The 19738-nt window shown below is 44.4% G+C and overlaps 2 protein-coding genes across 3 annotated transcripts; both read left to right on the top strand.

Moving 5' to 3' along the window:
- The first annotated feature begins 1671 nt into the window (after positions 1–1671).
- On the top strand, positions 1672–7886 carry paxbp1 (PAX3 and PAX7 binding protein 1). The gene is made up of 18 exons (XM_037270687.1): positions 1672–2100; positions 2288–2398; positions 2563–2757; positions 2945–3163; positions 3234–3334; positions 3444–3667; positions 3898–4087; positions 4797–4920; positions 5519–5621; positions 5687–5802; positions 5879–6078; positions 6157–6304; positions 6414–6535; positions 6617–6693; positions 6772–6838; positions 6920–7066; positions 7135–7289; positions 7376–7886. The coding sequence occupies exons 1-18, from the start codon at positions 1806–1808 to the stop codon at positions 7494–7496; spliced, it is 2715 nt and encodes a 904-aa protein (XP_037126582.1). The 5' UTR covers positions 1672–1805; the 3' UTR covers positions 7497–7886.
- A 259-nt stretch (positions 7887–8145) lies between these two features.
- On the top strand, positions 8146–19734 carry slc7a1a (solute carrier family 7 member 1a). Of its 2 annotated transcripts, none has more exons than XM_037270688.1 (13): positions 8146–8327; positions 12351–12625; positions 12693–12875; positions 13134–13292; positions 13367–13544; positions 14023–14156; positions 14880–15102; positions 15917–16053; positions 16468–16570; positions 16991–17184; positions 17269–17420; positions 17497–17605; positions 17886–19734. In XM_037270688.1, the coding sequence occupies exons 2-13, from the start codon at positions 12439–12441 to the stop codon at positions 18062–18064; spliced, it is 1938 nt and encodes a 645-aa protein (XP_037126583.1). In that variant the 5' UTR covers positions 8146–8327; positions 12351–12438; the 3' UTR covers positions 18065–19734. The 2 variants fall into 2 exon arrangements, with proteins under 2 accessions (XP_037126583.1, XP_037126584.1); XM_037270689.1 differs by lacking the exon at positions 8146–8327 and adding an exon at positions 10588–10830.
- The last annotated feature ends 4 nt before the right edge of the window (positions 19735–19738 follow it).

The raw sequence follows: 19738 nt of genomic DNA, 5'->3' as shown, positions 1-19738 counted from the left end.
CCATATTTCCCTTCCGTGAGATTCCTTCACGAGCCAAGATGTGCAAGTGTGGCTCTTGGTGATTAGACTTTGATGCTACCTTGACTGATAGTTGCGGGAGGAGGAGGAGGAGGTGGAGAGCGAAAAGGCAAGCAGACACGCTGGTACTGCTGCTGACACAGTACTTTACTCTGATAACTTTCTTAGACTTTTAAAAGCGTTTCCTGCTCTTCTGCCACCAAAACAAGGTCTTCGCTTAGGGAGCAGCAGCGTTTCAATCAAAGAAGGTTGAATTGATGAGCTGCATCAATGTCATGTGAAGAAGCTGGACTGAAAGCACAGGACTCTTGTTTAAATCCCACCTTCCGGCATGCTTTGACTCAAGGTCGACCTCAGCGTGCGCCTGTGCTTATTGGCACTGTCTTACTCCAAGTGTGGTGGACTGGCTTGTAATTCCTCCTCAGGCGGAAGACTAAAATGTTCTTACCTGGCAATTTCTGATCCTTTGTTAGAGATAACAATAGTAATTCATCTACAGTTGTCGGATTTATTTTACATGGGCGTTTGTATCATGACGGCAATCTTCTGCCTTCAAAGGACGTTATTACCTGAAATCACAGGGATGTGATCATTCCAAAATTACATGTCTGCCATTTTAATTAAAAAATGGGCTAACAGTACTAAGAAATCATGACTGCTTTAATACTGCTGTTTCAAAAAAAAAAAAAGGCTAATTAATGAATTCTGACATCCTAATTTTCTCCAAGATACCAAACATAACCTTGCATTAATGAAAGTATTTAGCAAAAGGTGAAAGGTGCTGCTCTTGTTGCCCTTCAATTAGTGTGCCACTTGGAAAAAAATAATAACTCTATCTTCATTACCTCTTGACATGCACTCTGTGTGTTTAATAAACCAGGGTAGCCAACCCTGATGTTTGTTCCATCAGTGCAAATGAAACCAGGGACTTCAATCACCTTTTCAGTTTCTGTAGCCAGTGCAGGCAGTTGAGATTAACATAGCTGATTTAAGGCGCAATCCAATTGAGAGAATTATGAAATATCTCCTAGACAACGTTGCGGTAAGTTTTATCAAACATGTCACATAAAGCCGAAGGTGGAGGCTTACTTGATGACCCTTTCAAACTGCACTCTTGATGCAATCTGTAGTCGTGCTGGCTTGCAGCAGATACAGACTGGATCAAGAAATGTCATTGTATTTCATTAGCATTCATACATGAGTGAACTGTGAGGCCTATCTTTAGCCACTTGGAGGACATTTTATTAAAAGGGGCAACAGTGCCCCCAAATGGCTATGGACTCGATTCGCTGCTTTGCTGCTGATGTGATTCTTTACTCAATCTACTGCATAGTCTAATCAAAAGGTATTTGAAAATGAACCGTAGAATATTGTTATGGTAACATGTGGGAATTATGATGACATTTATTTTTAATTGCATGGTGTGTCCATGTGCCGTATGAATCTAAGATTACTGAACTCTTAATTTAGCAGTTCAAATAAAAAGTGAAAGACATATACATATATATTCATTGCACAAACACTGATATAGTTCCTAATTTAGCAACATTATTAGATTATTAGACTAATTTAGATTATTTTGTTGCTGACCGATGCACTTACTACTTTTGAGCAGTAGAGGGAGGTGTGGTCACTATAGACACTAGACCAGTTACATTTTGAGAAAGAAGAAGAAGCGCATTCCGGTAGAAAATGGCTCGTTCGGAGAATCGTTGTTGTTGTTAACTCAGCCGTGGTCGATCATCGCACTAAACTCTAAGCATGCTTGATCTCCGCTGACAGGCAAAATGTTTAAAAGGATCAAACGCGCAAATTTCCGGCGAAGAAACGAGTCCGACGAGGACGAGCGGGAGGAGAATGTGCAGCCGATGCTGGCGCCGACGTTGTTCGGGCCTGTTTTGGAGGAAGTCCCGTTCCTGGAGACGTCCAGCGGCAACAACGACGTTAGCTTAAGCCCAAGGAGCAATGGCTTCGGGGCCACTTTTAAAAGCACCAGGAGGGACAAGAAGGTGAAAGACAGCGTTCCGACTGTCGTACCCACAAAAGCCAGTTTGCTGAGTTTCGACGATGACGAAGAAGAAGGTACCGCACCGGCTAGCGTGTTGTGCCGCCATTTTCATATTGTTAGCCCATTTGGTGTTTATTGAAACTCACACAGCAACAGTAAATGCTCGGTTTTATGTAACAGGACAAATCATTAACAGACTGACAAACAAACGGGTGCTTGATCAATCCGTGTTTATCTGTGTCGTGACATGGCTACGAACAGAAGGACCAGAGGTCTTCCGAGTCAAGAAGTCCAATCATAGCAAGAAAATAGTCAAGCAGCTGAAGAAAGAATACAAGGAGGACTTGGAGAAGGGTGGTGCCGTCAAAACAGGTAGAGAATGTCCGCAATGTCACATGAGCTGCACCTTTTACTGACACCTGGAAAGAATCTACTGAGAAATTTGACAACGAATACACATTCACCGGCTCTCGAGCACTGTTTGGCACGTCTGCCTTTCACTTTGTTCATTGTCTACCTTCCTTTGTGCTCCATAGAAGCAGTGCCCCAACCTGTCATTTCTGTCAAAGAAGAACCAGTCAGCAAAGTGAGCAGTGAGCATGGCGAGGGCGAAATGGAGGTTGATAGTGCTGATGAGCCGAGGGACGACGTGAGAGGCTGTCAAGTGCAGAAGAGCAGCAACACTGCAACGACATTCAACACGCTCTCCTCCCTCAGCACTTTGAGACCTGGTACCACCATTTTGCACCATATGTTAAACAAAGGGACACACTGGTTTGCAAATGGGGTCTGGGCATCTATTCAAAGTCATTTGCAACCCCCCAAATGGACAAATGTTCCCCTGCAAGTGTTTTCCGGACCCTTTTGACACATGCGCTGGATAGCATTGTCAGGATTTCATTTTTGTTGCTTCTCTAGGAGAGATCCCTGATGCAGCATTCATTCATGCTGCCAGAAAGCGACGACAGCTAGCGAGAGAGCTCGGGGGAGACGCCCCGCTTGTCGAGACGGAAGCCCCTAAGAAACGTATGGCGCAAGAAGACCAAGACTGCAGTGACGACGAAGAGGAAGAGAAGCGGATCCGCTTCAGCGGCGTGCGGAGCAAAACCCAGAGGCAAAAGATCGCAGAGGAGATAGGCAAGTTACCTCGTTCGCCGCGTTGGGCATCCGCCTTTTGCCACCGTGACCGTTGGGCGCATGTGTGAAGGTATCGAAGGCAGCGACGACGAGACGTTAGATCCGGGTCAGGATGAAGAGGTGAGCCGGTGGGAGCAGGAGCAGATCAGGAAAGGGATCAGCATACCACAGGTGAGTAGCCACACAGCACTCTCTCCTGAAAAGCAAAACATATTTGGAGCAGTTGTTCTCCCCTACAATGCACTTAACAAATCGGCATCATCTCGTCTCTCTTGACCAGGTCCAAAGCAGCCAACCAGAGGACCCCACGGCCTACTACCACAACAGCTATGATAGTCAACCTTACGGCGCTGGTTACAGCATGCCCTTCACGTACACCACGGCGCCTCCGCAGGCCGGCAAGCCCCCGGGCTCGGCAGACGGCCCTTTGGCTCACTTTGGGCTGTCTGTTAGTGACTTAGCCCCAGTGCCCATTGATCTGGTAAAGAAACGTCTGCAGGATAGGTAGGTCATGTACAAGATTAGTCTCCCTGTGCTCTGGTGTCTGAGACCCCGTAAAGCTACATAAAGTACAGAGCTAGTCACGTACTCTGTTTTGTCAGAAATAACTTTGTACAATTTAAGCCCTGTGTTGCATCTAATTGCATTCTGTAAAGCAATTGTTCACTTGACCTACTTCCTACACCGTTGCCCCCCCCCCCCCCCCTCCTCTCCCCCGCACGTTGTTTCCGCAGGCTCGGTCATATGCGCACAGGCCACAACGGCAACGTCAATCGCTACATGCAGATCCAAGAAGACCTCACTGCCTCAGAGAGCGCCATTGTGCAGCTGGACGGCTCGTCCAATGACAATGCAGATCAATATCAATTCTTGCAAGAGATGCGAGGGTATGTTGGAGACTTGCTTGAGTGTTTCGGTGAAAAGGTAAGGGAGATGATCTGCTCTCTGCTTAGATGTTTTGTGTCTTTGTATTGTGACCACATGATGATGCTTTTGAAATAATCACACGAGATAAATATGATTCTATCACTTAAGGTATTTACAAGTAACTGCCATTAGGGGTGAAAGTCATTCATATTTTTGGGGCACTAACTTTAACCTCTTTTATGCAAAATTGGGGCATCATAGTTAGGACATCATTTCATTTGTTTTGTACATTGTCAATACTGTTGGAATGGATAAGTTGCATGTTTAAGTGTAAACCAAGAGAAGTCTGTAGAAAACGGTGCTATACAACACAATATGATGTTCTGTGTTCTAAATTGTAAATGCATGTTTAAGTCTAAAAGTTTGGGTCTTGCAGCAAGAACTACGAAGGAGCTACGCACATCTTCTAAACTTTTAATTCTAGGTATCGCTCTAAACATCACAATTAACGTGACATTAAGCATTGACTTTAAATGGATCCCTTCAATCGTAGCGGAATATTGCGTGTTGAGTAAAAGCAAATTGGTCCTTTTGCTGTAATTGACAGCTTCAACCAGTGGCGAGTGCTTTGCTTTTACTCCACAGCGGTTATATTCCACTTGTTTGTTGCATGTCACAATCTCCGTCCCGACAGCGAGGCGTTCCTGTGACTCCGAGCCCCGCTTTTGTGTGGTTCAGCGGTCACAAAAGCCGTCGTATGTTTCAGGTGCCTGCCATCAAGGAGCTGGAGGCTGCCATGCACCAGTTACTAAGGCAACGGGCCTCACGACTCGTCCAGAGAAGACAGGATGATATTAAAGATGAATCGGCGGAGTTTGCAAGCCTTTCAAGTCAGTCCATCTCGAAGGTTTTTATGATTCATTCGAACGGCCCCGTTAGTTGTGCGTGCGTGGGCGAGCTCGATCGAGTCTGCGTAGTTGGGACGGATACCCTTTAGCCCCTTTAAAAAAAAAAGTTTGATCTGGCTTGTATGTGTCTGAGTGAGCATGTACACGAGAAATACGTATCATCGAGTTTTGCACGGCCAGGTCTCACTGTCAACAGGATGCCAGTTAAGTCACTTAAAAGGTGACAAAGACTATTTTGTGATGAGGTAACAAGTATGTTGCAGTCTGGTAAGTGAACAGGGCATGGTCTTCACTAATTTGCTACCTTGAAAAGGTGTCATGAGCATTATTCTTCTCGGGGCTCATTTTTCCTCTTCTTTAAAACAGATTATTGATCCAAACGTCCATCCTGAGTACAAACATGGATTTGTGACAATTATAACTCATTGCCGGAAGCACATAACAGCTAAGGGGTATCTTACAGCAAAATGAAAAGATTTAAAGTCACTGTCAAATGTTTAGCAATGTTAAAGTGACGCGAGGCTATAGGATGATGTCATCCTAACCCGACTGGCCCTCACATTACTCTCATGTCTTACAGATAAAGCAGTCATGGCTCCCAGTCTGGACTCGTTCGGTCGCGATCGCGCATTGTATCAAGAGAGCAACCGCCAGAGGAGGATAGCGGAAAGAGAGGCCCGGCGGTAAGACAAATAAAGCAGAAGTGGAGTCCCAACACACCGTCTAATGCTAGTCTTGGTTTTGTCAGAGCTCGGCGGCGTCAAGCACGAGAGCAGAACGGAAAGTGGGCAGAGCATAAAGAAGGCTTGTCGTCCGATGACGAGGAGACCTCGACCGACATCACCGGCTTCGGCATGGAGCACGGTAGGAAAAACAAGATGAGACAGATTGTCAGCCATCAAAACAATAGATAAGCAAAACCTCGTTCGTTGCCTTTCAGAGCGCATCATCAGAGAATGCAAGAAGGTTTTTGAGGATGCGGTGGAGGACTTTCATTCCCTGGACTACATCAAATCCCAATTTGAAATGTGGAGGAAGGACTACGCCGACAGCTACAGAGACGCTTACATTGGCCTCTGCCTGCCCAAACTCTTCAGCCCTCTAGTTCGACTGCAGCTCATCACATGGAACCCTCTTGAGGTCAGCTCTGGTTTTTGGACTCCAGTTGTAAACTGGCAAAATCTCAAAGCTTTCTTTTTTGTTATGCCTCGTCGCCAGGCGCCGTGCGCAAACTTTGAGTACATGGTCTGGTTCGAGACGCTGCTGTTTTACGGCTTTGAGGAGAACAGCGCGTTGGAGAAAGGAGACAGCGACATCGGCCTGCTCCCAGCTATCGTAGAGAAAGTCATCCTCACCAAACTGACAGGTAGCAAAATGGACATAGTAGTACATTAGCGTTAGACCTTTTGAAGGTGCCACTGTAATTGTCAAGCAAAGCAATGGCGCCCACGACAAGTGTTTCTGTCTTTGCGCAGTGTTGTCAGAACAAGTGTGGGATCCGCTGTCAAACAGTCAGACGGCACGGCTGGTGGCTTTCATTCGCAGGCTGATGAAAGGTTACCCAACCGTGCTGCACGGGGACAACCAATACACGCGGGTAAGGTCTACTGGCAACACCATCCTCATAGGGATAGTCTTCACGCGAGTCTTCTAAACATACTCTGTATTTACTCGTCAGGAGTTGTTGAAAACAGTGGTCCTGCGGGTCAGGCAGACATTGGATGAAGATGTCTTCCAACCTCTCTACCCCAAAAAGTAGGCTGCACTTTTGCTAAAATTGTCTCATAAATATTGTTATACAGTATATTGCAATACTATTGTGATTTTGTTCAGTTTGCTGGAAAACAAAAATGGTGGTCCCTACTTATTCTACCAGAGACAGTTCTGGAGTTGTTTGAAGGTGTGTAGAAAATCCTCCACAAAGCCTTTTTTTTTTTAAATCCACTGCAAGTAACAGTTGCTGTTTGTCCTCTCGGAATAGCTTTTGAGGAACATCTTGCAATGGGAGGGGATCATCTCTACTTCTTGTCTGAAGGACCTGGCTTTAGACAGCACTCTGAATAGGTACATCCTCTCCGCGCTGCAGACTGCAGACGTCAGCGAGGACAACGTTCACAAGGCCCAGAAGGTAGTCTTGCTTCATCCAGATTGAGGCGAGTTGTTGCAATCGGGTGCTCATCATTTGCCTTTTTTCAGGTGGTGGACTGTTTGCCAATTCAGTGGTTCAACGGACTGAAGGGCCAGCAGACTTTGCCTCAGTTGGAGCCGCTGTGTCGCTACCTCGTCCATTTGGCCAACTCGCTGCAGCGCAGCAGCGTGGGCGCTTCGGATGTCGAACGACGTGTAACAAAGTAAGACCGTTGTTTAAAGTTAAAAGACCGATCTCAGCGTCCACTTTTTGGAAGCGTGGCCTTGACGCTGTATTTTATGCCCACAGGGATCAAGTGAAGGAGATTTTGAAGATGCTGATGTATATGAAGGCTGTGAACCACATCATTGCCGTGGCAGCTGATCAAGGAATTAAAGACATCAAGTCTCTGTTGGAAACCAAGTCATAGACAGAGACACAGCAGCACCGACAAGTTCTCCATCGTTGGGCTGAAATGTGCATACTGAATAAAACGCCCGTGTAAATATTGTGAATAATGTATAGGAAGGTTCTTGTCTTCATGCATTTGTCTAGTACTCTTGTATGATCCAATCTAAAAACACTGGCTACACACCAACAGTGCACATAAATACATTTGGATAAAACCGTCTCCAAAAATACAGTGCATAATGAGCTATGTAAAAACTCCTCTCACATTCATTTCTATATATGCTAAAAGTGACACACACTGCTGCACCACACAAAATAATCCCACCAGCACCAACCATACACAACACATCGAAAAGTCTGCTTGTTTTATCGTTTGATTGCTTGTGAATAAAGTGTACATTTGGAAATACTTTGGTTCTCTGACATATTTATGAGAATGGTCAATTATTTCTAAATGCTGAAATAGTCAGATCATTACAGTTACTGTACACTACGTCCACTTTTCTATAGTTATTATAGGCATACATTTAACATCTTTAATTTATGACTCCAATAAAAATGGGAATACTTTTCCGAAACTCACTTCAACGAACGAAGCCAGGTCGGTTACTATTACGCAATAACGACGGGGCGGGGCGGGGCGAGCGGAGCTACGTAATGCGCCTATGTGTAAGAGAGACCACGTTTTAAACCAAGTGTCCCCGAGAAAAACACCCTAACCTTTCTGCTCATCTCTTCCAACGGATCGAAAAAGTTTGGACTTGTACCTGACGCCGGTGCGCACGTGGTGATTTTGTGTGCAAGAAGATCGTTTTCATATGATCTGATGCTCTCGTTCAACTTGTACAAAGTAAGTAAGCGACATGTTGCTTCCCTACTACTGCATGTGCATGCACACAATACATAGCACTGTGTTCTCCTGCATGCAACGACGTGTACAGAAATTCGCTGGTACATTGCATATCACTTTTGAGCCCACGTCACGTCCACACAAAAAAAGAATTTAGGATTTGCTGTCCCATCAACAACATTGCAATCCGCCTATGCAGCAGCTCCAGTCCTTGCACGCATAATTATATAGAGCAAGAAGTAAGAGAAACAATGCATTTGTTTAGCTTGGTTCACATATAAACACTGCACATATTCACGTCCGAATTTCACGAATTCACTTGTTTGAATAGTGCAAACTTACTAGATAGGATACAATTAAGTTCTTTGAAATTGCATTTGAATGAAAAGAAAAGTATCACCAAGTGATCCAAAAGCTAATTTGGGTAATGACACTATCAGGGGAATAACCAAGTCATCTAAAACCTAATTGAGAGAATGACACAATCAAGTTGAAGTTAAAAACAGCAATGCAATCAGCAAAAGTGATGCTGTGAAAGGACTATCAGGGCCACGTTGACAACTGAAAGCACTCAAAATAAGACAATGATGTCAACATCAAATCTTATTTAAAGGATGTGATGAGGGGAGTGAAACTTATTGCAAAGCTAGTCGGATAAAGGGAACAAAAGCAGCTCATGTGTACTGGATGGAGTGCAATGGTGCAGGATTTAAATGGTATACAGTACGCCAGCAGTGCCGAGGGGGATGGGAAGCATGTGGAGTGATAGCAGCAAGTGGTTCCAAAGCAGACATGTGAGGAACACATCAAAAGTTGGGTCAAATACATCAAAAAGTAAGTTGCACTCGAAGTAAGCCACAACATGTAAACGCCACATCTGTCCTTTTGAATAACGTTCCATTTCTGTCCACCTTTTGGCATCTCGTGCATTTCCAGAGCGTCTAACTTTAGCCGCCGTGAAAGTGGGTCACCGGTGGTCTGACTGTCAGAATGAGAGATATCCTCGATGTTCAGCTATGTATATCTTATGCAAGCTTGTGTGGCGGCTTTCCAGGTTGTCTGAAATTGGACCCACTCGCCCGCCACTTCTATGGGCTGCTATCGTGTTTATGTTGTCAGTAAGACTAATGTACAAAAAAAAATTGGCTTTTAAAAGCAGTTACAAATGAGAGCAGTTGTTGCTAGAGTAAATAGATTGAAATGTGTACGTAACAAACACACAGACAAATGGATTCGTGTGCACAACATCACATCAAGGTATGAACTTGAATTTGTGAGAGCAGCTTTCTATGAAAATTTTCCAAATTGTCATGGGGTGCACTACCTCTGCTCCAGTGCATCTGTTCTAAGCAGGTAATAAATGAGTCATATGGGGACGTAATTATACTTGATGGGAATTTGAGTACTAATATGAGGAATTTGACCTCCTTCCATCTGTACACCAAAACAAGGACACGTCCAGCACGTGTTGCCTTTATTCTTGTTGACGAGCTCAGTTTACAAGGTTAGTCTAGTGTAGTCTTGCTCAACTAAACAATCATATTTCAGGGTTTTTCTTAATTCTATCATATTTTGTTAATCATATCAAATATTTTCATCAACCTACATAGAAACTACAATTATTTATTTCAAATAAAATGTTCTTAAAGATACAGAAAATGCATCCACTTACAAACCACAATTATTTTTCATTTTTTAAGTAGAAAAATTCTTGAATATAAAATGTATAGAACATATAAACTACAATTAATTGTTATCATCAATCCACCCATTTTAGCATCTACCAAAGAAACTGGATCGACTTGAAACATTTTTTAAAAATATATACTATCTTAATAACATATGTAGCTGTTTTTTTATATAGTCCTGCAATATTTCCTTGTGTTATTTTCAGAACGATGCTGAAGTGATCGCTAAGTGACCTGGACACAATTTAAAAGGCCTCATATGTGATAATATGCTTTCGATAAACACATTCCAACACTCTGAACATGATGTTACGGTTCTCTCGGAGCCACCGAAATACCTTCCACTCGACTCTTTGTTCTGTTCTGTTTTTAGCTCCATCAGAATTACCGCCATCAATCACAGTGCAGAAAAGAACCCTCACGCACGTAAATGTCAAGCAGTGTCTTCTCAATGCTCCATTTTGATTGGCTCTCAAGGAACACACCCTTGTTTTTCACTTGACACACCTCCATTGAAGGGCACTACTTCAAACTTGCATACACTCATCAACACAATGAACTCATTTCATTAACACTAAATAATCCAACTTGAGTGCTCATAAGTGGGTTTTAGCAAACCGTTCCAATTTCCGACTGTCCACCTTCACATGATGACGAGTGTGTATGCACGTCACTGCCGCTTGGAATAGCTGTGCCACGTGATTGCCGTTTTGGAACCCTTTAAGTCGCCGCACGCTTCTCGCCAGAGCCCAAAGAATAGAGAAGAAAGGTGCTATTTAATCTCTGGAGGTGCACATTAGCAGAAGACAAGCTAAGTAAGTTACTGTCACTATTTTGTAAACAACGTACCTGTTGCTTTGTTTCTTTCATCTATGAAAAAAAACGTATTTTTGCATTTGCGCTGGAAATGTTTCAGGAGTTTTTCTAACATTTTCTCTTTGCTTGGATTTAGAATTGCATTTCCCAGTTCCCCGTGGCTGATTTATGATGTCCAAATTTGCGCTGTTTAATTCTACCATCAGACTGCTTTTAACTCGGCACTCTAAACTTAGTCACTGAGGGTTCGTACGGTTCGTAAAGACAGCGTTGATTTACTGTTTCTGTGTGTGGTTCTGGAAGCACTGGACCAGTCAAACTATTTTTACGCACGCTTTATTTATCTCTCCCAGAGGAGGGGCTTTTAACGGTTAAAAATGTTGCAACACGTTGCATTGTGTAAAATGCACTGTTTGAAATGAATTTTGCCGCAATTATCTTGTATAACTGTATGAGGTGTGTCAGAAAAGTTCGAGGACAGGTGTTTTCCTCTTCAACGTAATCCATCCTGGAATCAAAAGCCTTCCCTTCCACAATTTCATGTACTCCAGGAAGGAGTGTCACTGTCTTCTTGTTTTCATCTTCCAAATGTATCCCTTGGATGAAGAGGAAAGTGAGCCATTTGGGCATCTATCTCTGTGAACGGGAGGGAGGGAGGGTTGAAATGTGTGACATGACTCTTATCACTGCGCATGACCTTGCAGAGTTTGTGTTACCATGTCAGTGAGTTAAAGGAAAGGCGCCATCGTCTGCATGACCGCATGATCATGCTTGAGCTCTCTTTTCCATGGGACATTGTTGTGGATTCTAAATAAGATCCACCTCCCGATCTATGCCTCAGCCTGCTCCCGTTCTATGAACTTAACACTAAGGAATGTAGACGAGCTGTCGGACAGCTTGTTATCATCCAGGGAGTATTTTCCACCAACAGCTGTGCCGTTATGCACCCCAAATCAGAGATGGCAACTTGGCACATTAACAATAAGGCATTTTGAGGAGAGCAAGACGAAACACCCAAAGATGAGCACACAGTCAGTTTTGGTGCTTGACCTTTCCCAACCGACTCGCAGTGAGGATGCTCCATTTTCGACTCTATGGATGGGGACTGTCCAAATGAGTAACTTCCATTTTGCTTGTGGATGACTAAGAGACTCAACCGTTGAGTTATCAATCTTTGTGTCAGAGGGAGTAGGTGAATTGTGTTACGTAACATGTCAACAACACATCCAGCAATAAGATCGACGTTTGACTTTTTGGATCCTTGTCAGAAAAGGTAGATTTGGGCTGTGTTATGTAACACAGGAAACTGCTCGACTTAAGTTTGTCCAGTATGTCCACAGTGTAGATCTGATTGCAAGTGCGGCCGCTAAAAGCGTTCCCACAGCAATGCCAGTGGATCAAACTTCTTCTGTATATAACTCTACGCTTCAAACTTGAGCTCATTTCCTCCAGCGACAGAGCCCGTTCGATTGTGTTTTATCACGGTCTTCCTTCCTTCCTTCCTTCCTTCCTTTCAAAGGTGTGCGCGGCGGCCTCTTCCCTGTGAGCCTTAAATCGCGGTCAACCGTCTCCACCTGGCCGGAATTTCCTTCCCCACAGTCGGACCAATGGGGCTGGACAAACTTGTGAGATTTGGGAAGCAGTTGCTGAGGGTCAAGGTGGTGGACTGTAACACGGATGATTCCCGCCTGTCGCGATGTCTCAACACGATGGACCTGGTGGCGCTGGGAGTGGGCAGCACGTTGGGGGCCGGAGTCTACGTGCTGGCGGGTGCCGTGGCACGGGAGAATTCAGGTAATGGAAAACGCCCGCCGTGCGCCGTTTCAAGACTTTAATTCTGAGCTTTGCGTTGACCTCCCAGGACCCGCCATAGTGCTGTCTTTCCTGATAGCGGCTTTAGCGTCGGTCCTAGCCGGCTTGTGCTACGCGGAATTTGGAGCTCGTGTTCCCAAGACTGGCTCGGCTTATCTTTACTCTTACGTGACCGTCGGTGAACTCTGGGCCTTCATAACCGGATGGAACCTCATACTGGCCTATATCATCGGTAAGCCCGCAAATACCAACAAGCGCAATGACTTCCAACATGAAACATTACCCCTAACCAGCCAATAAAATGTGACATGAAATAATCGGATCCGACAGAAGTGTGGCTGCAAATGTTCAGCGTGATTTCCGATGTCAAATTGCAGCCAAGTGAGCAGTCGAAATGAAACGGATCTAATTATAACTCGCGTCAAATGTCCTTCAAATGAGACAGATATGACAAAAGCATTGAGTCTCAATTGATCTTTCTGCAATTCAGGTACTGCAAGTGTGGCCAGAGCATGGAGCGCCACTTTTGACGAGTTGATAGGGAAGCGCATCGAGGAGTTCTGCAGAGGCTACATGCAAATGAATGCACCAGGTGTTCTGGCAGAATACCCGGACTTGTTTGCAGTTGTTATTATAATCACCCTCACAGGTAAAATAAATGGCCCCCAATCCACCCCGACCACGTGGTTGATTTTTTTTTTTTTTCCTCTCTCCTCACCTAAGGTCTGCTGGCATTTGGAGTAAAAGAGTCTGCAATAGTCAACAAGGTTTTTACTTGTATCAACATGCTAGTCCTGTGTTTCATGGTGATCTCCGGCCTGGTCAAAGGTACCTTGAAGAACTGGTACCTAGACCCTGATGAAATCCTGCATGCCAGTAATAGCAGTAACTCCAGCCTCAAGTAAGGACATGCTCACATACACCCACCCTCACTCACTATTATTGACTGTTTCAAGTTGTTTCAAGCAGCAATAATTCCAGTTTATGAAACCGCCACTGATTTTGTTGTGATTAAAATGTCGCTAGTAAACAGCACTGAAACTTTGCATCTCATCAAAAATGCACCAGTTTGGACCCGAACGATAAACGAGACACAACTGGCAGTCAACCACCGTACCAAAAATACAGTATTTTACGAAATAGTTCGAACTCAGTGTAATATTTTCATATGTGATCTCAATCGCAAGGTGTTGCCAATTGTATTTTTTAATCAATAATATTGCGATTAAGTTAAGGCGGCTAAAATTCTATTCTCACTATTTGCAACCTACAGGATTGAACATCTTGCAACTTTTGACTATTCATATGTTCATTGCACAACTTCCGTATATCCGAACTTCTTTCCAAATATCTCAGATGTCTTGCTCTCCTGTATTTAGTTTTACAGACGTCTTACCAACTCGAGAGCAACTCGGTGTTGGTGGCTTCATGCCATTTGGTTTCAGCGGCGTCCTGTCTGGAGCTGCGACCTGTTTCTATGCATTTGTTGGATTCGACTGCATAGCAACCACAGGTCAGTGTCCATTTACTCGGTCGGCCCTGGAGTCTTCCTCTCATTTCCCCATGTCTAATATCAGCGGACATACTTTTGGGGGGAGTGTAACTAGATCTGGAGCAGAGATCATGTCCCCAAAGCTTGTCCAAATATTTAGCGCTATTACCTAAGCAGGGCAAAGACAAACGTGAACGTTTTAGAGCGCTTGGCCCGATATGAACCGTCCGGGACGCCGGTAACGAGAACCATTCGGACGGCCTTCCTTTTATGTACTGTACCTTCTAATCTGTTCACTCTGTAAAAGGCTTGTAAAAGCTTCCTCTCACCTCCCCTCTATGTTCTGAATTGTAATTGGCTCCTGTGCCGGTCGGTATACCCTTGGCACTTACTCGAGTTTTATTTATGAAGGCGCTTCAGCCCGACACATGGCAGAAAGACTTTAGTGTGTGTAATCTGGGTCAGTCAGTGGATTTGACAGCAAAAGGATCCAGCCACACTCCCTTCATCGCAATGCGATTTTTGACTGCACAAGTCCCGAGTGTTGGTCTCAGGAACGCGATGACGTCGTTGAATGTGTTTCGGTCTCAGCGGTGCAAAATAAGCTCCTTGTTCAATATGCTAACTCATTCAATCAATCAGTTTGCCCTGTTTTTCTACCGTGTTTACCGGGATTCTGCACGCATCCATCGAGTCCGACATAATTAGGTTAACATTCTTGTGTTTTTAACATGATCCCCGCAGGTGAAGAAGCAAAGAACCCTCAGCGAGCAATCCCGATCGGCATCGTGTCTTCGCTGCTCATCTGCTTCGTGGCCTACTTCTGCGTTTCTGGCGCCCTGACCATGATGATGCCGTACTACCTGCTGGACAGTAACAGCCCCCTGCCTGTTGCCTTTAAGTACGTGGGTTGGGACGGCGCCAAATATGCCGTGGCGGTCGGCTCCCTCTGTGCGCTGTCCACAAGGTAGGCTCTACGTGTGGATGTGCTTTCAGTCTCTAGGTCTTGGCTTGCTAAGAATTCAGACTAATTTTGTGAACCAAGCAATGTTTTTAATTGCATGTCGTCCTCATCCTCACTGCATGTGTGGTAATATTGACTTTGTTATGTATGTGACAGACTATACTAAATACTACTTGTGTGAGATAATGCCATATATTTCTCACCACCTCACATATATGTTGGTTACAATATTTCCTGGTCCCCCTCCCCCCACTTCTGGTAGCTTACTGGGCACTATGTTTCCAATGCCCCGTATCATCTGGGCTATGGCTGACGACGGGCTGCTTTTCGAGTTCATGGCCAAGATCAGCCCGCGTAGCAAAACTCCGCTAACTGCAACCCTCGCCTCTGGCATGGTGGCAGGTGAGACACTAACACGCATGCTTTCGAAAGGTGCTGTCCTTTTTAATGTTGATAGAGGCCAGGATGCGGAAATGTCAGGAAGCAATACCTGAGCATGCAAAAGGAACCAACTCATCCTCTCTAATGTTTCCATTCAGAGGATGAATGCATGATGTCGATTATTTTGTAAAACAAGTGGGGTTGGTTCTTACTCGAGACAAACTTTCTGCACGCAAGCGTCAAACTAGCCCAACGTCACGGCCCTGCTGCTTATGCGCCGCTTTTTCCATCTGTGGCAAGACTGCGGCTTTCCAACATTGGCTTCCTGTTCTAACTCATCGTTTCCCTTCTCCCCTACTGACCTTTCTCAATCCGCCCCGTGCCCTGTTCTCATGCCTGTCACCCCCAATCTGTTGTTTACTCCACTCCACCCCAGTCTGTTGGGTTCCATGTTCCCCCTGCCTCGTATCATCTTTGCCATGGCTCGAGATGGCCTGCTCTTCTCCTTCCTGGCCCGCGTCAGCGAGAGGAAATCCCCCATAACATCCACTATGACTGCCGGGGTTCTGTCTGGTAAGATGAAAAGGGGACGCTATGACGTCTGCATGCTGATACACTTTTCGGGCATTTGTTGAACGCAACGACAGTAAAGCAAAAACGCAACGAGTGAACTCGTATAGAATCTGCTGTCGACCACAGCTCACACTCACACGCCACCTCTGAAAGGCACATATCTAACGCACACCACCATTTTTCTTCTGCGATAGCTTAGCTGTTAGAATACCATCAAACACAAGTCCAACCAACTCATCGGACAATTTCCAAGTTTCGTCATAAAGCCAGTTCAGTCAGGTTAGGTCAGGTCAGGTCAGGTTTCTAACTAGGAAAATGTTGATCTGATGTGAAAGATGCCAATAACTACACATCATATGTGGCAAATGTTTTTGTGATCAAATTCCTAACAATTGTCACTTTTCCCTTTTCAAGCTATCATGGCATTTCTGTTTGACCTGAAGGATCTGGTGGATTTGATGTCCATAGGAACACTGCTGGCCTATACATTAGTGGCTGCATGCGTCTTGGTACTAAGGTCAGTGAAGCACTGTCACAAGAATCAACAAAAGGTGCTTATGTCAGCCCCTTCAGCTACATTTGTCACACGAGCAGGACACAGTTTCCTGTCAAAGTCAATCTTGCCGAGTTTGCCCTGGGTGATGAGTAGTAATAATGCCTGCCACCAATAAGCGCTTCACGAGTACGGTCGCCACCCTCGCGCCGCAACGTCTGCTCTCCAGCAACCGTTGAAATTGAGCCCTGCATCCTTACTGAATGTAATTTCACACTTCATCATCTCTTAGACTGCCGCGCAGATTACGACAATTTACTAGAACTGCGTTTGCGGTCATTATGATTGACAGTACTCGTAAACAGGCTTGGTTGCAGCGTGATGGTGTATTACGGTGAAGACGCTGCTTTCCGAGTTGAATTCTGTGCTCGTTTGATTGCCCAGGTACCAGCCCCAGCAGCCCAGTGTGATGTATCAGATGGCCAATATGCAGGAGGAGCTGGAGCAGAATGACGGCAGTATGGGCATCCTTCCCGGTGTAGAGGAACGCTTCCGCTACAAGACATTATTCTTCCCGGACCACCATGAGCCAACCTCTCTTTCGGGCTTCACGGTCAACATCTGCGCTTCCATAATGGGTACGCCAACGTACCCGACCTACTTTCGTGCAGATGTCACAACATAGGCGTATAAATTAAATGGAACATTTTGTTGCGATGCAGGCCTGCTGATCCTTGTATTCAGTGCAATGGCAGTCCAGGGAGGCTCGGCTGTGTGGAACATTGTATTTCTCAGTATCATCTTCATCATGTGCCTCCTTCTCACTTGTATTGTCTGGAGACAGCCGCAGAGCAAAACAAAGCTCTCGTTCAAGGTTCGTGTGAAACGAATAGAAATAGCACTCAACCAAGTGAAACTGACTTGCTACTCTGTCTTATTTTGCTCTTTAGGTTCCGCTACTACCGATTCTTCCGGTGGTCAGCATGTTTGTTAACGTCTACCTGATGATGCAACTGGATCGAGGCACTTGGATACGCTTTGCACTCTGGATGGCTTTAGGTAAACATTTCTTTGGGTGTTGGCAAGTATGGCAGAAGCAACGGCGCTTTCTGACATGCGTAACGTTCGGCTGCTGACATTGCAGCCCGTCATATTTGTTAAGCAAAGAGACCGCCGTTGTTTGTTATCTCGAGCTTTTTAACAAGCGCTCAGCAGAGAAAAAGCATGCAGATGTTGCAAAGGCTTATCTTAGCTCCTTTCCAAACATGCACCGAGGGTCGAGCTAACTTCGGTGACATCATCGGGAGCTACAGTGACCCGTGCTTCTGCTTTCCTGCAGGCTTCTTGATCTACTTCTGCTACGGCATCTATCACAGCGCCGAGGCGGCGGGCGCCCGATCATCTCCGGGCACGGAGCTGATCGGCTTCCAGCGCGATTCTGTATCCACAACACCCGAAAAGGAGGCCTTCCTGAACAACGGCATCGATGTCAGGGAGGACGACGACGGAGACTTGTAGGGAGCTTTGTTTGACATACATGGCAGCAATGATAATGTGTCATTTTTCTAAACATTAAGGTATTGTTTGATAAAACTGTCACATTCATACACGGGTCGTATGAAGCTGCTATATTGGACATTTTGCTGACGTTTTATGATTCAGCTGTCTTATGTTCAAAGTTATTTGTTGCCGACATGAAACCAGTTCAAGTTCCTGGGTGACCGTAATACTTTCTATTTGTTTGTCTGGGTCAGATTAGGCCTGCAAACAAGCAGCTTCTTTTATTCCCTTACAATGAAATCAACATGACAGTGTTGGACAAGTGACTTCCAAAATGTTACAAATGGTCCGGTGAAAATTATGAACCGACGAAACAACGACCGAAAAGCCAACTAATAGCAGTGCGGTCAAACGAGCTGGATTTAAACCGAGTTCGAGGAATCCCAGATTTTAAAATGCCAACGGACACTTTGTGTTGGTCCAAAAAGTGGACTTTTCCAAGCAAAGGAACATTTTGCCACCCCAGTGCATGGTGAAATGATTTACCGTTCTGATATGCCTTCTATTAGTCATGCCTAAAGTGTTCCAACAAAATGGCAACGTATTTCTTGACATGCACCAGTATATTCTATAACTGTCAACGCTTATGTAAGTGATGTTGAAATGTTCCCCCTCTTCTGGCAGGACACTCCCAACACAAATAGCTCATCTCTAATGTTATTGCTGTCCTTCACTGGCAGCACAAATGGCTGACTGCACCTGTTGGGGCAGCAGCCGAGGATGCAGGTCATACAAAGATCAGGTGTCCAAAAAAGGTCAACTAGTTCTAGTTTGGAAATAATTGATCCATCTGTGACGAGTGCTGAGCATTTTCACAGTGCTGGCTGCTGTGTCCTTTAGCGCCCCCTAGCTTGTTACATTGTTTATTGTCAAAACAATGTGAAACAAATGCATTGTGTGGATTTTTTTTATAGACATCTATTTTATTGACTTATTATAGACGTCACAGTTTTGTATCATTCTATACATTTCCCCATTATCAAGGCCTTTCAATCAGTATTTTTTATTTTAGTTAGGAAATAATCACAACTAAACAAATGCCTGTATTTTTTTTTTAAAGTTTGTACAAATTAAATATGGCTTCTATTTACATTAGTCGTAACTATTTCTAGGTTGCGGTTAAGGTCTTATTTTTAAGACCAGCAAGTAGTGTGGTTATTTACAGAATATAATAAAAAATATGTATATATAATTTTTTGTTTATATTACTTCAAGTAAATTATTTATAAATGCGGGAGTGGTGTGTTATTTTCTATGTCTGGTGTATAAATTGTCTGCAGATGATTTGGTACCAGTGGGCTTTGTGTTGTACAGTTACAGGTCTTCTTTCTACAAGATTCTAAAGCACGATATGAATCCAATGCATCATCATTATTATTACTATAAACCAACTTGTGTCCTCAGGATTATTAAAAATCCCTCTCTTCACTAACCATTGGAAAAAGATGAGTTGTGAGTTGAACAGGTTTGTGTAAATAGGACCTTAGCATCTGCTTGTCATCTAATCTTTACTGGAGATGTAAAAATAAAAAAATGAAATATTGTGCTGTACAGCTGTTCGCTTCTTATAGTCAGAAATTTGCTGGTGCGTTGTCTGGAAGAATAAAATAATATCCCCATTGTTTGAATTAT

This window comes from Syngnathus acus, chromosome 14 (genome assembly GCF_901709675.1).
Source record: "Syngnathus acus chromosome 14, fSynAcu1.2, whole genome shotgun sequence".
Classification (NCBI taxonomy): Eukaryota; Metazoa; Chordata; class Actinopteri; order Syngnathiformes; family Syngnathidae; genus Syngnathus; species Syngnathus acus.
The sequence above is the reverse complement of the archived record's forward strand: the minus strand, read 5'-3'. Positions and strand labels throughout refer to the sequence as shown.

What these genes read in the sequence shown, in the direction of transcription:
- slc7a1a (XM_037270688.1), top strand. Translation starts at nt 12,439, where the DNA reads ATGGGGCTGGACAAACTTGTGAGATTTGGGAAGCAGTTGCTGAGGGTC. An exon ending in AGCAGTAACTCCAGCCTCAA is followed by an intron (nt 13,545 to 14,022) that starts GTAAGGACATGC and finishes TCCTGTATTTAG; the next exon opens with TTTTACAGACGTCTTACCAA. An exon ending in GCATGCGTCTTGGTACTAAG is followed by an intron (nt 16,571 to 16,990) that starts GTCAGTGAAGCA and finishes TTGATTGCCCAG; the next exon opens with GTACCAGCCCCAGCAGCCCA.
- paxbp1 (XM_037270687.1), top strand. Translation starts at nt 1,806, where the DNA reads ATGTTTAAAAGGATCAAACGCGCAAATTTCCGGCGAAGAAACGAGTCC. An exon ending in GGGTGGTGCCGTCAAAACAG is followed by an intron (nt 2,399 to 2,562) that starts GTAGAGAATGTC and finishes TGTGCTCCATAG; the next exon opens with AAGCAGTGCCCCAACCTGTC. An exon ending in CATCCTCACCAAACTGACAG is followed by an intron (nt 6,305 to 6,413) that starts GTAGCAAAATGG and finishes GTCTTTGCGCAG; the next exon opens with TGTTGTCAGAACAAGTGTGG.